This window comes from Protopterus annectens, chromosome 14.part0, assembly GCF_019279795.1.
Source record: "Protopterus annectens isolate FY-2018-M chromosome 14.part0, PAN1.0, whole genome shotgun sequence".
Taxonomy (NCBI): Eukaryota; Metazoa; Chordata; order Ceratodontiformes; family Protopteridae; genus Protopterus; species Protopterus annectens.
The window spans coordinates 391,056,863-391,076,721 of NC_056748.1; the positions used below are offsets into that span (position 1 = coordinate 391,056,863).

General features: G+C 43.8%; 1 protein-coding gene across 1 annotated transcript in view; it reads right to left on the bottom strand.

Annotated features, from left to right (window-relative positions):
- HELLS (helicase, lymphoid specific) overlaps nucleotides 1-19,859 on the bottom strand; it is a gene marked incomplete in the record, with an annotated part of 1,428,613 nt that overhangs the window by 1,231,081 nt on the left and 177,673 nt on the right. Inside the window, 1 exon segment of the mRNA XM_044056152.1 lies at nucleotides 12,031-12,153. Coding sequence (XP_043912087.1) covers nucleotides 12,031-12,153 — 123 coding nt within the window.

Sequence of the window (19,859 nt, forward strand, 5' to 3'; positions counted from 1 at the left end):
TAACGTGGCTGGCTCCGGAGCCGACTGGACTAGAGCCGAAAATAATGTAGTTAACACTGGCGACTGAAGGAGCCTCTGGACCACCCTATCCACATCCGAATCAGACAGCCTGGAGGACTTGGAGGAGACAGAAGGGGGTCGAGAAACCTACTCTGTCGGAACCGAGACAAGACTGGGGGAATGGCTCCGAATCGGCTCCAAAAGGATCGGAGCCGAAGCAGGCTCGAGAACGACCGCAACCTCCTTCGGCGCCGAAGACCGTGGAGTCGAAAAAAACGATCCCGAAATAGACAAGACTTCCCGCAGCTCCGAGACCAGTGGAGCCGTGGAAGGAGACATAGTTTTAGATAGTACCTCCTGCGGCTCCGAGACCAGTGGAGCAGAGGAAGGAGATGTAGTTTTTGACCTTTTCTCCGGAGGCTCCGATGAACAGGCCAGAGCCGGAGACTTCTTTTTTGTCCTAGACCTGGAAGTCTCTGAGGGGGGAGAAGATGCTAAAAAGCTTCCTCAAAGGAGGGTTTAATCAAACCCTTGAGGATAAGCTTATTTTTTCTCTCCTGTAAAACCCTGGAAGAGAAGGCATGACAAACACTGCAGGATTCCTGCAAGTGTTTGGCTCCAAGACAATAAACACAGATGGCGTGGCCATCAGTTAATGACATTTTGTACACACATTTTGCGCATTTTTTAAAGCCAGATGGCTTATGTTCTTTTTGCTCCTTACCAGACATAGGAAACACGATCGCTCCTTACCAGACATAGGAAACACGATCGCACATTCAGCAACACAAGGAGGGAGGGTAGAAAAAACTCTAACTTAAACGCCCAAACACTAAAGACACAAGATAGGGCAAAGGCCCTCTAATTTAAACAGGCCTAGCCCGCCAAACAGAAGGATACCACACAAATCACAAACAAACCGCAGTCAATCACAAACAAAGGGAAACAACCGACAATGTAGCTATTAAAATAGCTTTTTTGGAGATAATAACTCTAGCAAACAGCTATGAAGTCAAAAAAAGAGAGGGTACTTAGCCACAGCCAAGTCGAAACCACGTCATTACTCTAGGAGCGGCAAACGAGATCTGGGGGTTTGGGCGTGGTGCATCCTGGGATACAGGGTTAGCCCAGCCAATGAGAGACTTCGTGCTAGTTATAGCGGCCGAGTCTGAGTCGATTCTCTGCTCCGAGCCCGTCAGTAATGAATGTAGGCGAAATAGGATCACATTACATCTAAAGGTATTACTGCTCAATGCCAAGAGTTTAAACAAAAAGCTCCACTCTCTCCAAGCTCTCCTTACCCTGGAGAATTCAGACATCTGTGCAGTAACCAAGATATGGTTTAAAGCCACAGAGAGTAGCCTGGCAATGCAAGGCTTCAGAGTCTAACACACTTTTACACCAGCAACTGCACAGAAGACGACTAAAGGTGGATGCGTCTCGATCTACATCAACAAGACTACCTATAGGTTGGTTTAAAGTACAGCTGTGTGCACTTACCATAAATGTAGATGTTCGAGTGTACTCACTGTTGCAGTCATTACATTTGGGTTATTTGCTTGCAGGTAGCCCTCAGTCGGCCTGATTAACAAAGTCTTGGGTCCTGCGTCAGTTGCTGTCCCTTCTTCCATGAAGTCAGGGGTATAAAACATGCAGCCAACGCCATTACATCAGTTTTTCTTGCCCCCAGATGTAAGGTGTCCCCCCAATGGGAAGCAATTAAATATAAAAGTACAAAGATATACCTCCAACAAAAAAGCAAATACACCAAAAAGGCTTTTAAGAATAGTAAAGGAAAGTAGAGGTATAGTGAAAAGAAGTTAGGTGGGCTGGAGGGAGGGTAACCAGGACTGCAACAGTGAATACACTCGAACATCTACATTTATGGTAAGTGTACACAACTGTACTATGTTCTTCGTGTTTCACTGTTGCAGTCATTACATTTGGGTAGATTCCCAAAGCTATGGTTGGGAGGAGGAATTTAGATAGCATTAGGGCCAGCTATAAGGCCCTGCAAGACTGTAGTGGCAAAGCCAGCTCTAGATTTAGAGAAAACTGGCCAATGATAATGTAGATGCAGCCCTGGTGGAGTGAGGTCTGATCCCCTGGGGGATAGGATTTCCATTGTGCTTATAGCAGAAATTAATGCAATGGCTTATCCATTTAGAAATGGTTTGCTTTGAAATAGCCTTTCCCTCTGTCCCTGCAGCAAATGCCACCAGCAGTTGTTCAGATTTCCTTTGAGGTTTAGTCCTGTCCAAGTAGAATCTAAGGTGTCTGTACACATCTAAGGAATGCAGTATTCGTTCCCCTTTATTCTGTGGATTGGGAAAGAAGGTTGGCAAATGAATGGAATGATTAAGAGCCACACTAGATACCACCTTGGGCATGAAGGATAGATTGGTTCTGAGGGACACCCTGTCTGCATGAAAGATGATGAAAGGCTCCACTGCCATAAGGGCCTGTAATTCAGATACCCTTCTAGCTGAAGTGATTGCTAAAAGGAAAGCTGTTTTCCAAGAAAGAAATTTTAACTCTGCAGTAGCAGTTGGCTCGAAAGGAGGTAGAGTGAGTTTCTCCAAGACAAAATTAAGGTCCCAGGCTGGGGTGGGAGCTCTCCTGGGTGGTCTCAAATTTTTGGCCCCTCTGAGGAACTGCTTGAGCAGTGGATGAGAGGAGCAGGGAGGTTCTGTGTTCAGCTGAAATGGCTGAGGCATGGATTTTACTGGAGGAAAAAGACAGGCCCTTGTGAAGCATCTCAGTTAAGTATTGTAAAATCTGAGGTAAATTGGGCGCTGCTGTGCTCATCCCTTGAGATCGGTTCCAGGCACAGAATCTTTTCCATTTTTCAGCATGAGATTTTCTAGTACTAGGCCTCCTTGCCTCTAAAATGATATCCATTGCAGGTTTGCTGAGGGATGGTAAAGGAGAGATTAAGTAATTAGCCAGGATGGAAGGTTCAGTGTTAGAAGTTGAGGGTGCAGAATCTGGTTCTCCTGCTGAGACTGCAGGGAAGGAGTCTGAGGCAGGTGCCATGGAGATAACCATGACACACTGCGAAGGAGGGGGTACCAGTGTTGGCGCGGCCAGTCTGGAGCAATCAAAATCATCCTTGGTTTGTCCTGTTTGATTTTTAGAAGTACTCTGGAGAGCAGAGGCAGAGGGGAGAAGGCATAGACTTATAGGTTTTTCCAGCTGAAGGACAGAGCATCCACTTTCAAGGCTTGTTTGTTGGGAGTCCTTGTGCAAAATATGTCCAATTGTTAGTTCTGGGGAGAGGCAAAAAGGTCTACATCTGGGCTCCCCCATTTGCTTGTCAACATGTTCAAAATCCTTGGTTCCAGTTTCTACTCATGTGGGTCCATGAGGTTTCTGCTTAGTCCATCTGCCAGTGTATTTAATTTTCCTGGCAGGAATTGAGCTTGCAGGTGCACATGGTAGCTCAAGGCTGTGTTCCACAATGCCATGGCTAGTCTGCAGAGGGGGTAAGAATGTGCAACACCCTGCTTGTTTATGCACCTCATAACAGTGGTGTTGTCTGTCTTTACCATTAGTTGTCTTGGAAGAATGTGGTCCTTGAAGGCTGTCAGAGCATTCTGTAAAGCTAACATTTCTTTTTGATTGATATGCAGGTGCATTTGACTTGGGTTCCATTTGCCCTGAATGCACTTCCCTGCCAGGTGAGCCCCCCATGCATAGTCTGATGCGTCTGTTGTTAGGGTTTGGGTGGCAGGGGGTGGTGTGAAAGGTAGTCCCTTGTTTTTGTGGCAGGCCTCTGGCCACCAAAGGAACTCTAGGCATAGGCAAGTTATGATAAGAATCATTGTTTCTAGGTCTTGAAAATGTTGACACCATAGGCTTTTTAGATACCACTGTAGTTTCCTCGAATGCACTCTTGCATATGGAATAAGAAGAATGCAGGAGGCCATGAACCCCAAGGCTTGCAATATTCGTCTTGCAGATAGCAGGGTTTTTGTGGCCACTTGTTTGAAGTAGGTTGTCAAATTAATTTGTTTTTCTGGCGTGAGGTAAGCCATCTGGGAAGTTGTATTCAAGCTTGCTGCCAGGAATATAATTTGTTGACAGGGTACCAGGTGTGATTTCTTTTCGTTTATGGTGTACCCCAGACACGTTAGAACACTTCGTATGAAGGCCAGATGATTCAAAAGTATGTCCTGGCTTTCTGCCTAAATTAGACAATCGTCCAGGTATGGGTATATTTGAATATTTCTTTGCCTGCAAAATGCAATAACTGGAGCTAGGCACTTCGTGAATACCTAGTGCAGTAGATAAGCCAAAGGGCAGTGCAGAGAACAGATTGTATGTGTAGCCTGCTTTGAAGTGTAGGCATCTTCTGCAAGACTCCCTTGACTGGGATGTGCAGGTATGCTTCTTTTAAATCTAGTGTTGCCAACCAGGCGTCTTTGCCTAGCATAGGAAGTAACTGGTGAAGAGTCAGCATCTTGAATTTTGGAATCTCCAAAAAGGTGTTTAGAGTAGGCAGGTCCAGGATAGGACGCCATGAATTGTCTTTTCTGGGTACCAGGAAAAGTCTCGAGTAGAAACCTTGTCCCTTTTCCTCTTCTGGTACCAGTTGAATAGCTCCCATGCTTAAGAGAGAAAGTACTTATTTTTGGGCCTCTGCCCACTGATTTGGGAGTAGGTCCAGCCACCCGCTTGGTGTTGGCAACGTGTGGAAGTGAAATCTGTATCCCTGGGACACTATATTTAAAACCCATTTGTCCTGGGTAACGAGTTCCCAATTCTTTGCATGAAGAGCAATCATTCCCCCCAAAGGGGCAGTCAGTTGATAAGTGCTTGCAAATTTTAAAAGGAAGTCATTGAGACTGTTTATCATGGGGGAGTCTTATTCCCAGATTTGAAAGTGGAGGCCCCCACTGCTTAGTTCTGCGTCTCCCCTGGGACTGAAACCTGGGGTTTTTGCTGTGTCTGGGTTTGGCTTGAGAAGACCTGGAAGGGGCTGGAAAGGACCAATTCTTACAGGGCCAGTGCCTACTAAATCTAGGAGGCTGAACTTGTAAAAAATCTTTAACAGTTTGCATAGATTTGGCTTTATCTTCCATCTTTTTAAGAACTTCCTCAGCTTTGTTGCCAAACAGGAGGTCCTGATTTAAAGGAGCATCCAACAAGTTAGCTTTAACACGATCAGGCAAAACTTGCTCCTTAAGCGAAGCATGCCTTCTGAGCACAGACACAGTAACAACAGTCTTGCAAGAAGCCTCTAATAAATCAAAACCACATTGCAAAGTATGTTTTCCAACTTGTTCAGTAGAATGCATTAAATCCTGTAATTGTTTTATTTTCCACACAGTCAGGAATCAACATCATTTTCTGTTTAAGCAGTCCAATAACATGTTGATGTTACTTTAACATATGCAACTGGCAGTTTAAAGCCCTAATGGCCAAGGTTGCAGAAGTGTACACCTTCTTACCCAATCTATCCAGTGCCCTGGAGTCTCTATCAGAAGGGGTAGGATTTTTAGCAGTAGAAGCCTTAATGCCCTTGGGCCCCTGTGAAATAGTCTCTGGATCTGCAATAGGATTTTTAAAAAGGAACTTGTGGGACTCCGGGACCCTGTATTATCGGTCAGGTTTTCTGGGACCAGGAGGCAAGGAATCGGGGCCCAAACTAGATTCCGAAAAAGCATCATCAACAATGACTAGTACAGGAGGAATAGCTAAAGGCCTATGCTGAGGTAGGAGAAGGACATCCCTAAGCCTCTTTTCCGAATCAGAAAAATGCTGGCTTTCCCAGTGGAAATGCTCCCTTAAGAGTAAGTAAGGTTTCCCCAAAAGAAAAAACCTCAGGAAGGGAAGCAGAGGGAATGGAGTCCTCTGCATCAGAATCTTCACAAGTAGATAAGGCAAATCCAGACCATCAGAAACAACAGAATCCTGATCAGAAGAATCATAATCAACTTCAATCCTAGGCCTCTTGGGGGGGGGGGCTACCCCTGATAAGTTATTAGATCTTCAGCCATTCTTATCATTTGTTTTTTAGGCATAGATGCCTGAGCATGTGGCCTGAGCGTCGTTTTTTTAGGCATGGATTGAGATTTTGGCCTAAGTAAAGAAGGAGGCGTTGGTTTAATATGAAAGTCCGTAAGCCTGAATACACACTCAGAAGCCAGTGTCTGCACAGCAGCTCTGGACCCATCCAAGGTAGAGACATCCGCGGGTTCCATAGTTGAAGCATCTCGCGGCATACCGAACGCCAAATGGGTCTCAGTAAAGGCCTGCGAATCCGAAGTAGCGGGTAACAGAGGCTGCGAAAGCGCCCGAGTACCTACGAACTGGCGACTGGCTTAGGAGAAGCGGAGTCAGCAGTTTTGGACCTCGGCGGCCTGTCTCTGTCTTTATCTTTGCGTTTTTTCAAAATCCCGATAGTCAGATGGCTAACCGACGACATTTCTGGATAATTAAACAGAGAACTGAAATATTTAGAGGCGAAAATATACCGACGAAGGATAGTGCACTGATTAAATAAAGCACAAAACCGACAGCAAGGTACGTCGTGGTCAGGGCATAGGCAAGGAATACAGTACAAATGAAAATCTTTATGAGGTATTTGCTTTCCACAAGTAATGCAATTATTAACTTTTACTGACATCGGTAAGGAGCAAGAAAAAGTTTCCCCAACGAGGTACTTAGCTTTAGTTGAAGACTTCGGTTCTGAAACTCAAACGAAAATTTCAGGAGTCGGCTGACCTGCACTTGCAAACTGCTTCTGCTTCGGGCACCACACGGCAAGAAAGACTGATGTAATGGCATCGGCTGCAGGTTTTATACCCCTAACGACCTGAAGTCATGGAAGAAGAGACAGCAACCGATGCAGGACCCAAGATTTTGTTAATCAGGCCGACTTGAGGGCTACCTGCAAGCAGATAACCCAAATGTAATGACTGCAACAGTGAAACATAAGAGCATCATGGAAATGGGCTATAGCTTCTCCACATAAAGAAAGTCCTATACCATATGCTAGCAACCTATAGGTCACCCTCCATATCCCAGGAAAGATAAAATATCTTAGTTGTCTGTGATGAAAGCAGGATAATTAAGTCCAAAAAAGCCAATTTTGAGGTAAAGATAGATTCCCACACCAAGGACAACCAGAAGGCCTTCTTTAGTTATGCCAGAAACTTCAAATAATGCACAAAAAAGTGTGCCAAACTGATGGTAAATGAAGCCGGGAGATGCATCAAATCTACTGACTAAGAAATTCGGCTCCAACTACCCTTCCATTCACCCCGAGCCACCTCCCAGGAAATCCCATTCAAAATAACCCCTACAACTAATCAACAGATTCTAGCTGCACTCTCAGAGGTCAAGAAAACAACTTTGATGAGCCCCATATTATCTCAGGATGCCTCCTAAATAGCCTGAAATATGACCTATCAGGGTCACTATTCAACTACAGCCTTCGAACAGGCTTTATGCCATGTGAATGGAGGACTACAGCGGTCATCCCTCTGCACAAGGTTGATCCCAGTAACTACAGGCCCATTAGTCTGACCAGTCACATACATAAAGTCATGGAAAGAATTAACATGGAAATGATTAACAATGACATATGAAACCTTCAGACCCTGGACCTCACTCAGTTTAGTTTCGTCAAAGGCAGGTCATGCCTACTAAACCTGGTGGACTTCTTTGAAAAGGTCACCAAGGCAACTGATGAGGGCAAAAATGTGCATACTGCCTACCTTGGCCTGGCTAAGGCATTTAACACAACATCCCACTTGAGCATTGTAAACAAACTCATGGAAGTGGGCATAAATCCCTACATAACACGATGGATATCAGGATCACAGACAGGATCAAGGAAGTAAGGCATGTAAAAACCAGCTCCACAAATATAACAGCCACTAGCAGAGTCTCTCAGGACTCTGTGCTGGGTCTGCTCCTTTTTGGCATCTACTTCTCGCAAGTCATGCCAACATCAAGGGCCTCTGGCTGACTAACTCTGCAGATAAATGCAAATTAGAAGCAGTCACAGAACCCTCCCCCAACCAAGATACAAACATCTTACAGGAAGGTCCAATACAAACAAATGACTGGTGCCGATGCTATGGCTTACAACTCGATGCCACAAAACATATAACAGTAGTACCTTTTGGGAACTTGGCCAATCTGGGAAACTACCTCACTGATAAAAACACCCGTAAGAGCAGACCCAGTAGTCAGGGATTTGGGGACACATGTAGATAGTAACCTGGCCTTCGACCAACACGTATCAAAGGTAGTAAGAATGTCATATCACTCAAGTTATAAGGGCATGGCATCTAGGTCCAGGGAGGTCACTGTGCCACTGTATTTGACTCTCACCAGACTCCATCATTGAGTATAACTCCCCCTTCAGATGTACCTGACCAGGAACATGCATTTCGGACGTCCACAGATGTTTCTCACAAAAAGACTGCATGGCATAAATACAATGTTCTATACAGATTCCATCAAAGCCCTAGGTCTATGTTCGGTTTCTTAATGGCCGTTGAGAGGTGATCCCTGCCTGGCATTCAAGGCATCCTTGGATCTTGCTCTGATGGACCTTTTGCATATCTGAAGAATGGCCAGGATCAGAACTATGAGATATAAAAACCTAAATGTTAAATAGGACATGTTGGAGGGATAAGTATGCATCTCGGAGAATACCCATTCTTTAGAACAGACTTCCCATCTATGTGAAGCACAGCCCTTCTCTAACCCCATTCAAGTGTAAACTGGACCAATGGGTGGAAAATCGAAAATTCACCCCAGGTCTGGCACCCATGTCTTTGATGGACACAGGTAGCCATTAAATTAGGTCCTAGCTAATGTACACCCTTTTGAATAAAGGCATATAAACTTGTGGGATAAATTCGTGTTGCATGGCTCAGCTTAAAAAAGGCCCTAGTGGTTGTTCGCATACTATACGTCTATGAATTTATCAAGAGGCACCTATCCATTTAAGTGACATGTAGTTTCTTGCACTGGCAGTTAAGACAAGAACTGTCACTGTTAGAGGAGTAAAGAAGAGGAAACAGAACAACAAAAATACTCAAAGATAGACGTGATAAAAGCAATGCGCAATATAACGGATCAGGATCTATTGCAAATAAACTAAAAATGTCAAGACAAGCAGAAAAACTTAGAAGATGCACAGATAAATATAAAGAAAAAGTACAAAATAAGCAATTTATTGATGACCCCAAAAAGTTTCATAGAGAAATGGGTAACAAGGTAAAAGGAATTGACCCAAAAATGAAGTATAAGATGTTCAATGGTACAGAATATGAAATGGGATGAAGTAGCATCTAGAGAAATTGAAACAAAGTTAAGAAAAGCTTCTAATTTGAAAATAGCAGGCCCAGATGCAATACCTAACTTCTGGATAAAAGTATTAACATCTTTGCATGAAGATTTAGCCATGAGTAAGAACCATTTATATGCACACCCTGAACAGACACCAACCTGGTCAGCAGGAAAAACTATGCTCCTACTTAAGAGAGACCCTACAAGCTACCCAAAAAACTATAGACCGATAACTTGCCTTCCGACAATGTATAAACTATACACCGGAATTGATGCAGACAGAGTTTATAGACATTTAGAATGGCAATAAAACAAAGTCATATGGAACAAAGGATCATTTGTTGCTGAATAAAGTCATAATGGAGAATTGTAAAAAAGGGGAAGAATCTAAGCATGGCATGGACTGGCTAGAAAAAAGCATATGATAGTATCCCACATTCATAGATAAAAGAGTGCTTAAAAATGTATAACATACATCCTACACTGATCAACTACATTACAGCGACCATGAAACAGTGGCAGACCACGCTGCAATTAAGCCATGATAAAGGGCAAATTATTATTCCAAGGATAAAAATCTCTGCTGTTCCGTCTTGCCCTTAACCCGTTAAGCTGTCTACTTTACAGATTAGGCCATGGCTATAACTTGGCTCCTAGAAAACAACAAAGTGTAAAGACTTATCTTCTCTTTGTCAATGATTTAAAACTGTATAGCTCATCAGATGAGGAACTGAAAACACAACTGCAAGTTGTCAAAACTTTTTCAGATGATACAAGAATGTCATTTGGTCTTGATAAGTGTGCAAAAGCCATCTGTAAAGCAGGAAAACTGCAGCACCAAGAAAACATCAGTCTGGGACAAGAATGTGATATAAAGGAACTTGAGCAAGAGGGAGTGTATAAATATTTTTGGAATTGATGAAGGATCAACAATAAAACATGAACAAATGCGAATAAAACTAAGTAAGAAATATTTTAGAAGACTTAAATTAATCAAGAAAACAGCATTGACATCTAGGAATAAAACTAAGCTATAAACCAATTTGCTCTTCCTGTCCTAACTTACAGTTTTGGAGCGACTGAGTGGCCCCAAAACATGTTGGACAGATTAGATAGAAAAAACGAGAAGGATAAATCATGCTTACCACATGATTTAGAAAAATGAGTATATACCAAGATTATATTATTATTTTCCATTCAAAGGAGGTATGGGCCTCCTTGAAATTGACTACATGTACAGATCTGCAATTGTGGGACTGCACTCATATCTGCTGATCTCACAGGACCCAAATGTAGTGAAACTTTTGAAACATGAGGAAAATAAATCTAAGATGACTTCCCTGCTTAGTTTAGCAAAAGCATATCGACATCAAGTGGGAATGAAAATCAAACCAAAAGTAGACAAAAATCAGGGGGTAACAAAACAAAAGAAAGAATACAAGGCCAAGGATGAAATGAGAAGGCAAGAAATGTGGAAAATGCATAAATATAGCTGCAAGTACAGAAAACTTCTGGAAGAACCTCATGTTGATCAGGATCGAATGCAGGAATGGTTAAGGAGAGGTGAATTCAAACCAAAAGATGAAAGGTTAATATTGGCAGCCCATGAGAGCAGACTACACACAAGTTGATTTACAAAGACTACTGAACACATGGGAGAAATAGATAAATATAGGTTTTAAAACAGAACTGGAAACAGTCGCACACCTCGTTGCTGGTTGTGACATACTAATGGCAGGAAGACTGTATACTGAAAGGCATAAAAATGTGGCAAGACTGTTGCACTGGGGATTGTGTAAATATTATGGTACTGAAGTAGCTGAAAAACACTGGAAACATTAGCCACAAAGCATCATAGAAAATGAAGTCTACATCACATGGGATCACCCATTACCAGCAGTTCAAAAGACAGATGTGAGAAAACCTGACATAGTGGTCCATGAAAAAAAAAAAGAGGCACTGATCACTGAAATCACTACACCCAGTGACTACAGTGTCTTGCGTACAGAGAAACAAAGTCATAAAATATCAGGATTTGGAGGAAGAAACGAGGGCTATGTGGAAGAAAGATACCCGACAATTCCAATAGTAGTAGGAGCAAAAGGGCTTATAAAAAAGAATCTGCAATCGTATTTAGATATGTTACCAATATATGTAACTCCATACGAATTGCAGGAGGAGTCATTACTGGGCACATTAAGGGTGTTGCAAGAAGCATTTCTGGCTGACATCAAAGACTAAAACAATACCAATTTCAAGAACTTTAAATCGTACTTTGACTTAGGAATGGGGTCCATTCCCATCATGGTAACAGAAACCTAAAAGACTTGGAGAAATTAAAAAAATAAAAAAAGGCACTGGAACAAAATACCATGTATCATTTTTCCCCAATCCCATTCAAGTCAGCACAGTGTGTTTATAATGAGCAGAAACACAAAAAGCTCCAGTCATCCATGCCACTACACCAGTTCATATATTTCAAGTCAATAATGATAAATAGAAACAAAAGGTGGCAAAGACAATGGGTAGAAGCCATACAGCATGAGCAATTTAATGTATTAAATAGTAAACTGGATCAATGTCTTCAAAGTTTTATTTCAGTGATGAAAATGAAACTCAAACTTCTTAAGATCAGCAACAGCTGGTTCTACATTTTCTCCAGTTCCGATATCTTATGCCACAGCATACAAGAAATGGTTACACTATAAAATCATTTACCTCTAACTGCTGCTGTTCCATTTTTGTGAGTAAAAATTTGGAGTAAATGTTGCTCTTTTCCAGCAAGTGCTGCAGTCTTTTGTAACGCATTTCTTGAGAATCCCTTTGCCAAGATAAACGTGCCTAAGTTTAGAAAAGGAAGCAAGTTAAATGCACTTTATAGCAAATATGAAACATTTTGCAATACTTAACACAAATCAAAAATACATGAATTATGAAAACAAACAGAAACACAGTATAGCTGAAGTATTTATTTATTACTACTAGTGTCAAATACATGCACAGCCAAAGTACTACCTTTCTACAACCGTATATCTGAAAATGCAGGAACTCTCTTGACTCTGTAACAGCTGTCTATTAAGTTAAGCTACTTCAGTTTCACAGCTGCCAGACTCAAAGTAATAAAAGAGAGGAAATATATACCCAAGAAACCCAAATGAAAACATCCCCCACACATACTTCTCAACCAGGGTTGCCAGATTTCTAAATGGCCAAGTATGCTGGTATACCAGCCAATCAAAAACTGCATAGTAGAGACTCTTCTGTTCAATGCAGAACAGCTCAATGTTTCGCACTGAACAGAAGTGGCTCCACTTTGCAATTTATGATTGGCCTGTATGCTAGTATACAAGCCAATTAAAAGTCACAAAGTAGAGGCTGTTTTTGCCGGGATTTTGACAAGCAGTGCAGAACTTGGGATTGGGCTGCTGATCTCGGGACAGTCCCACTCAAACAGGGATGTCTGGCAACCTGCTCTCAATGGTCCAGATTTTTGGTCTGTTCTTCATAAAATTTGTGGTTTTCTGGACTTTTGTGGCGAACAAGTGAGAACCGAAGTCATAATGACAGACATTTGAGTTTCAGACTTCATATCCTTCAGAAAATGCATGGCAACACAAGACCTTGCATTCTATCAACTTTCTAAGTTTATAAGAACATTTAAAATATGCCCCAATTTTTGGGGCTTTGCCCCCTATTAATTTTGGCTTTGTCCAGATTGTTTTGTGCCCAGAGGTTGAGAGCTATGTCCCTACATCATCTATACTAAAAAGTTTGTAACTTAACTAAAGACTTTCAGAGCAATACAACCTGTAAATACATTGTGCTACATTTGTAAAGAATCTCTGCACTCTGTAAAGATGAATCGTATACCATAAACATATTGGTGACCATAAGAAGACTCCATATGCCAAATGTGAATACAGTTTTGCCGCAAGCTAAAATGACAGCCTCCTTCACCCTCTTTCTTGAAAAGTTCTTCAACATTAAATACTTGTATTCATTAGGTTAAGCATACATTTTCCCCAATATCATCCTGGAAGGACAAATTATCTGCTTAAAGCACAAGTCCAGTGTACAATTTTAGAAAGTAAGGGATATTTCCGCAAGTTTGACTACGAAAATTTCAGACACAAAGAACCAGGTCACAGTATTTCAATGAGAGAAGGATCAACTTTAGCATTTTAAGAATAAACTTTCATGCTTTATGGGACCATCTTTAATACAGATCAGTATGTGGTGTTAAAACACCTTTACTTTTGTTAGGATTCACCCAAGTTTTACCAGTTTATCTGTTGACCACAAAACATTTTGTAATGTCCAATTTTCCCTGGGGAAAAAAAGTGCTGTTCCATGTCTTCGGGATTGTCAGCTTTCGCTTTTAAAGGGTCGATAAAACAGCATTCGCTGTTTTAAGCATTCACTGATTTAACATAGACCCTACTCCAACATTTTCACTAATGACCATCACACTTTCTCCCACCTTAGAAAATTCCACTCATTTAATATGCTGATGATTCCACCATAATCTGCACAGCTCAATCACTACCAGAACTGCTTTCAAAAACTCAACATGCCTTTACTGCAGTTGAATCTTGGCTAAAAAATGCCCAACTCTTTCTTTATCCAAAGAAGACTAAAATAGTACAAACAAGCAGCACTTAAACAATTATACTTGTAAAATAAATACTCTTCCATCCTAAACACACCTCCCAGTCAATCATTTCAACATCTTTGCATTTGACAACACGGTCACAGAAATAGAGCAGGAAATTAGAAGTTATGTACCTACCATAACGTTCCATGGTTAGTTGTCTTCTCTCACCTTCTTTCTTGCTGGATGGGTTCGGAGCCGATCCTCGGCTCCGACTCGGTACTTGCTAAGCTCGAGAGCTAATTTTACCAGCTCGAGGCAACCCTATATCCCATGATGCAAGGCGGAGACTACCCAGATCTCGTTTGATAGCTAAAGAAATAGTAATATTTTCTTCCAACTGAAGAGGAGGAAGAAAAGTAACAATACTAAATAACATCATAATCCTCTAGAAAGGATCAACCTAATCTAGTGACACTAGAAGCTGAACAGCTAGAAAAAGGAATAAAACCTCTTAATAGAAGATGCATAATCTTCTCGGTCTGACCAGGCAAGGGGGATGGAGGGCGGGACGCAAGAAAGAAGGCGAGAGAAGACAACTAACATGGAACGTTATGGTAGGTACATAACTTCTAAATGTTAAGTTGTCAATCTCGCCTTCATTCTTGCTGGATGGGACCGTCCTAGCACCTCTATCCTGGGTGGCTCAATGGAACAGACTCTTGAGAATGGTGGAACCAAAATTCGCTCTGTCTCTGGAGGCCAAGTCTAATTTGTAACGTGAAACAATGGTATGAAGAGAGGCCCATGTGGCTGCTGCACAAATAGTGTCTATTGGAAGTCTAGCTTGAAAAGCTGTCGATGTAGCTCTGGTAGAATGGGCTTTTGGCTTAGAAATCAACTCTTTGCCTCTGAGCTGATAAATGTAAGTGATCACAGAAGACAGCCATCTAGATAAAGTTACCTTGGAAACTGGAAGGCCTTTCCTGTTCTCTGCAAAGGACAGAAACAGTTGATCAGATTTCCTAAAAAGTTTAGTTTTGTCCAGATAATATCTGAGCTGGCGGTGAACATCAAGACAATGTAACTTTTGTTCCGCTCTATCAGAATAATTTGGGAAAAACACTGGAAGATCAATGGATTGATTTAGGTTCGTCTGCGATGACACTTTTGGTAAGAAAGACAGATTAGTCCTTAGAGATACCCTATCTTTGTGGAATATTAAATAGGGAGGACGAATGCAGAGAGCACGAAGCTCAGATACTCTCCTGGCAGAAGTAATGGCGACTAGAAAAAGTGTCTTCCAAGAAAGAAATTTCAAAGAACAGGCAGCTGCAGGTTCGAAAGGGGGAAGAATCAAGGATGTTAAAATTAAATTTAGATCCCACTGTGGTGTGGGGGGGGTCTCTAATCGGAGGTTTAAGTAAAAAGATACCTCGAAGGAATGCCTTGCAAAGTTTATGTGACATAATGTTATGGTCCAAAAGGCCTATATGAAAATTTGAAATGGCTGCCAGTTGAACTTTCACTGTGGAAGAAGAGGATCCTGAATGAAAAAGAATGAATCGGAGCAGTATAGGGGTCTATGTTCCTAGCTTTTGCCCAGAAAGAGAAACGTCGCCATTTACTAGTGTAAATCTTTCTGGTAGAAGATTTTAGGGAAGCTACTATGATATCCCGGACGGGATTAGAAATCATAGGAAGCCTAGCTAAGGATGGAAGTGGAGCAACCAAGCAGTGAGGTTGAGAGAAGGTATGGATTGGTGCAGTTGACCCGACTGGTGGGTCAGAAGATCTGGAACCGGGTCCAGATGCCATGGCTGTACCAAGAGATAACGATGTAGGAACGGAAACCATATCTGTTGAGGCCAATAAGGGGCAATGAGAATCAACTTGGCTCTCAAGGCGGTTGCTTTCTGAATTAGCTGAGGTATCAGCGGAAAGGGGGGAAAGGCATAAAGAAGTCCCCGGGGCCAATCTTGGGTTAGAGCGTCTCTGGGGGCTGGCCTGGAAGGGGGAAGAGAGAGAAGAAGTCTGGGCATTTGCTGTTTTGAAGTGTAGCGAAAAGGTCGCAGCAAGGAAGGCCCCACTTCTGAAAAATCTCTTCCGTCACTGACTGTTTGAGAGACCACTCGTGAGGCATGAGAATAGCTCTGCTCAATCTGTCCGCCATGATGTTGGATTTCCCGGGGATATGCGTTGCTATCAGAAACCGATGAGAAGCGATTGCCCATTGCCAAAGTCTGAGAGCCTCTCGACACAATGGATAGGACTTGGTTCCGCCCTGTTTGTTGATATACCACACTACGGACATATTGTCCGTTTGGATTGCAATAGTTCCCAGGGGAAGAGTGTCGTTGAGGGCTTGCAACGTTAAAAGCACCGCTCTCATCTCCAGGACATTTATGTGCAGATGGTATTCGAAAGGTTGCCAAGTGCCATGGACCATTCTGCCCTGATAATGCCCCCCCCACCCGATCAGGGAGGCGTCTGATGTAACCGTGGCAACCGGGGCAGGAGGAACAAAAGGTCTGCCCTGATGGACTTGAGGGGACAATATCCACCAGGTCAGATGCCTTTTGCAAGTTGGAGTTACTATGATCTCGTGACGCATGGGAAGTTGTTGAAAAGACCATTGGGCGAATAGCATCCATTGTAGAAGACGCATGTAAAAGCGGGCAAAGGGAAGAAGTGTTATGGCGACCGCCATAAGACCCAATACTTTCAGAGCAAATCTGGCCTGAATTCTGTTGCTGAGAAGAATCACCTGGACATGTCTTTGAATGTCCAAGATCTTTTGGTCTGTTAACTTTGCTGAAAGTTGTACGATGTCCAATTTTGCGCCTATAAAAGTAATAGATTGACAAGGTGACAAGGCAGATTTTTCGAAATTTATAGAAATCCCTAGCCCTCTGCAAATGTGAATGGTGTAATCTCTGGCTTGGAGAAGTTGATGCCTGGTGGTGGCAGTGAGGAGCCAGTCGTCTAGATATGGAAACACCTGGAATCCTTGACGTCTCAGGTGAGCCGTAATCACTGCCATACATTTGGTGAACACTCTGGGGGCTGTAGTGAGTCCAAAGGGCAGGGCTCTGAATTGGAAGTGACTGGTCCCCAGCCGAAAGCGGAGAAATCTTCTGGAGCGTCTGTGATATTTTATGTGATAGTACGCATCCTGAAGATCTATCGAGCACATCCAATTGTCCTTGCCCAGAAAGGGTAGAATGGACTGAAGCGTGACCATCCGGAATCTTGATTTCTTTACAAACTTGTTTAGTTTGCTCAGATCTAATATTGGTCTCCAGTCCCCTGTCTTTTTTGGAACTAAAAAGAACCTTGAGTAGATTCCAGATCCTATTTGGTCCGCTGGGACTGGCTGGATGGCTCTTTTTACTAGCAGTTTTGATATTTCTAGTACTGCTAGTTCCCTTAGACCAGGTGGAACGTCTGGAAGGGTTCCCCCATTTGCTAAATTGGGGTTTGAATAAAGGGAATTTTGTAACCCTCGGATATAATTGACTGTACCCATTTGTCTTGAGAAAGGGAAAGCCAGGCTATTGGGTACAGCGATAATTTTCCCCCGACTGCCTCCGAAGGCGGACAATCAGGCAACATCTCAGGGATGCTGGAAGGGTTTGTCAGAAAGAGGCTCTCTGCTACCCTGATTCTGCGGACCCCCTCTGCCCCTAGGGCGTCTATTATTGTTACCCCCCTCTGCCTCTGGGGGTAAAATGACTTTGTGCGTCAGGCGTGACTCCTTGAGATTTGCGGAACCACATTTTCCCTCCCTTCTGTCCTTTGGGGTAAGGTCTTGAAGGGGTGGAGAAACGGACTCCTACGGCAGAAAGAGTCTTGCCATCTTGTTCGCATCTAGTCAAAGTGTCTTTCACTTGAGGTCCGAACAAGGTCGAACCATCAAAAGGGGAGTTTGTGAAGGACGCCTTGAAGGGGTCTGCAAAATTACAAAGCCGCATCCAGGAATGACGCCTTAAAGCCACTCCTGTGCCTGCAGCCCTACTCGCTCCATCGGCTGCATAAGAAATAAGCCGCATAGAGGAGTTAACAATGGAGTTAAGGATTCCTAGCTGTGAGGTAATCTTATCCTGAGACCCAGCAGCTGACGGATCCTGTAAAACTTCTCCCAACTCTTTAAGAACATCTCTTTGAAGGCGGGTAAAGTGGCACAAGTAGTTCAGCGATCTCATGGCAAAAGTCGCTGAAGAAAAAATCCGCTTGCCGTACCTGTCCATAGTCCTAGAATCCTTGTTAGGAGGATGGGCAGTTACTGAAGGATCAGCTAGTTCCTTCATGGTGGCAGCAGCCACCACCATGGCATCAACTGGGACACCCTTTGTCAAATATTGTCTATCTGGTGGGGCCGTAATGAATTTTGAAGGCCTCCTAGGGATAGGTTCCACCGAATTCGGAGCCATCCACGCCTTCCGAGCCACTACCTCCATAAGAGGGTCGAAAAGTGGAGACACCCAGGAGGTGGAGGGTCGAGATCCGAACGCATCCAGGTATACTGACTCGTCCTCGGAAGGATTAAGGGAGGGCCAGTTCCCCCTCTGCTTAAGGAGTTCAAGGATGTCTGAGAAAGAGACATCCTCAGAGGAGGACCTTGGGGATCCCTCCAACTCATCCAGGTCAGTATCAGATGTAATAGACTCGGGGGAGTCTAGATGTTTCCTCTTACATGTCCTCTTACGCGGAGGTTCATCTGACGGATCAGGAGAAGCCTCGGAAGAGGAAGATATTCCCAATGGGGAAACCTGAGGCGTTGGATCTCTGGGTCCAGGAGCAAGAGAATGGGAAGAGACGTCAGCAGGCACTGTAGTGGGAGGAGCTGATGGAACTGTCTGTTGACTAAGCCCAGGGGCTAGTACACTCCTCATCACCTCGAAGGCTCTCCCATCAGAGAGACCAGAAAGTTCCTGCTCCGAAGAGATAGCAACCCCAGGCCTCACCGAGAGGGAAGACTCAGAGGCAGATGTCGGGGGTCGGACAAGGGTCCAATGCCACTCGGAGCCGACGAGAGAGACCAGATGCCCGGATCCCTCCAATGAAGGCCTCAAGGAGGAAATCGGAGCAGAGGACGACGGAGCCGAAAGGGGTGGTATCGGCTCCGAAGCTACAACGGTGACGGTTCCGAGGAGCTCCGGCTCCGAGCTCTGTAAGAGAGTCGAAGGAGGAATGTTTGGTGGATGTGAAATAGCTACCGTCTGTTGACATGGGCTATGGAGTATTTGGGCCAATGCCTGAGACTTTAATAGTCTACTCACCACTCTCTTGAGGTCGTGATCAGACAGCCTGGACAACCGAAAAGAACGGCTCCGATGGCTCCGCTCCGAGAGCAGGGGTGATCTTGGAGCCGAACGTATCGACTCTAATGAAGGGGATCGAGATCTCTTTTTAGAGATCGATGGAGCCAACGGAGCCGAGGATACGTCTGCTCCAGCCGGAGCCGACACTGAATGTCTAGATTGGGCAGTATCGGCGCCGGATGGAGCCGATACTGTGACTGCTATGGTGGAAGGATCGGCTCCGGCCGGAGCCGATCTCGACCCTGGTGAAGATAAACCAGAAGCCGATGGCTTGGAACTTTCAGCCGAAGGCTTAATAGGTTTCGAGGGCTTCCCCGGCGCCGACTTAGTCGGGGAGCTCTCAGGCTTTAATAAGCCCCTTAATATCAATTTATTTCTGCGCTCCTGCAGGACTCTTGGGCTGAAGGCATGACAGATAGCACAAGAGTCCTGCAGGTGCAGAGGTCCCAGGCAGTAAACACAAGAAGTGTGACCGTCTGTCAGAGACATCTTCTGACAGCACGAGCCACACTTCTTGAAGCCTGAGACCTTCGTGTCCTTCGACATAACTGTGTCGAGGAAACACAAGTTGTGAAACACAAAACACTAAGACACACACACACACACACACACACACACACACACACACACAC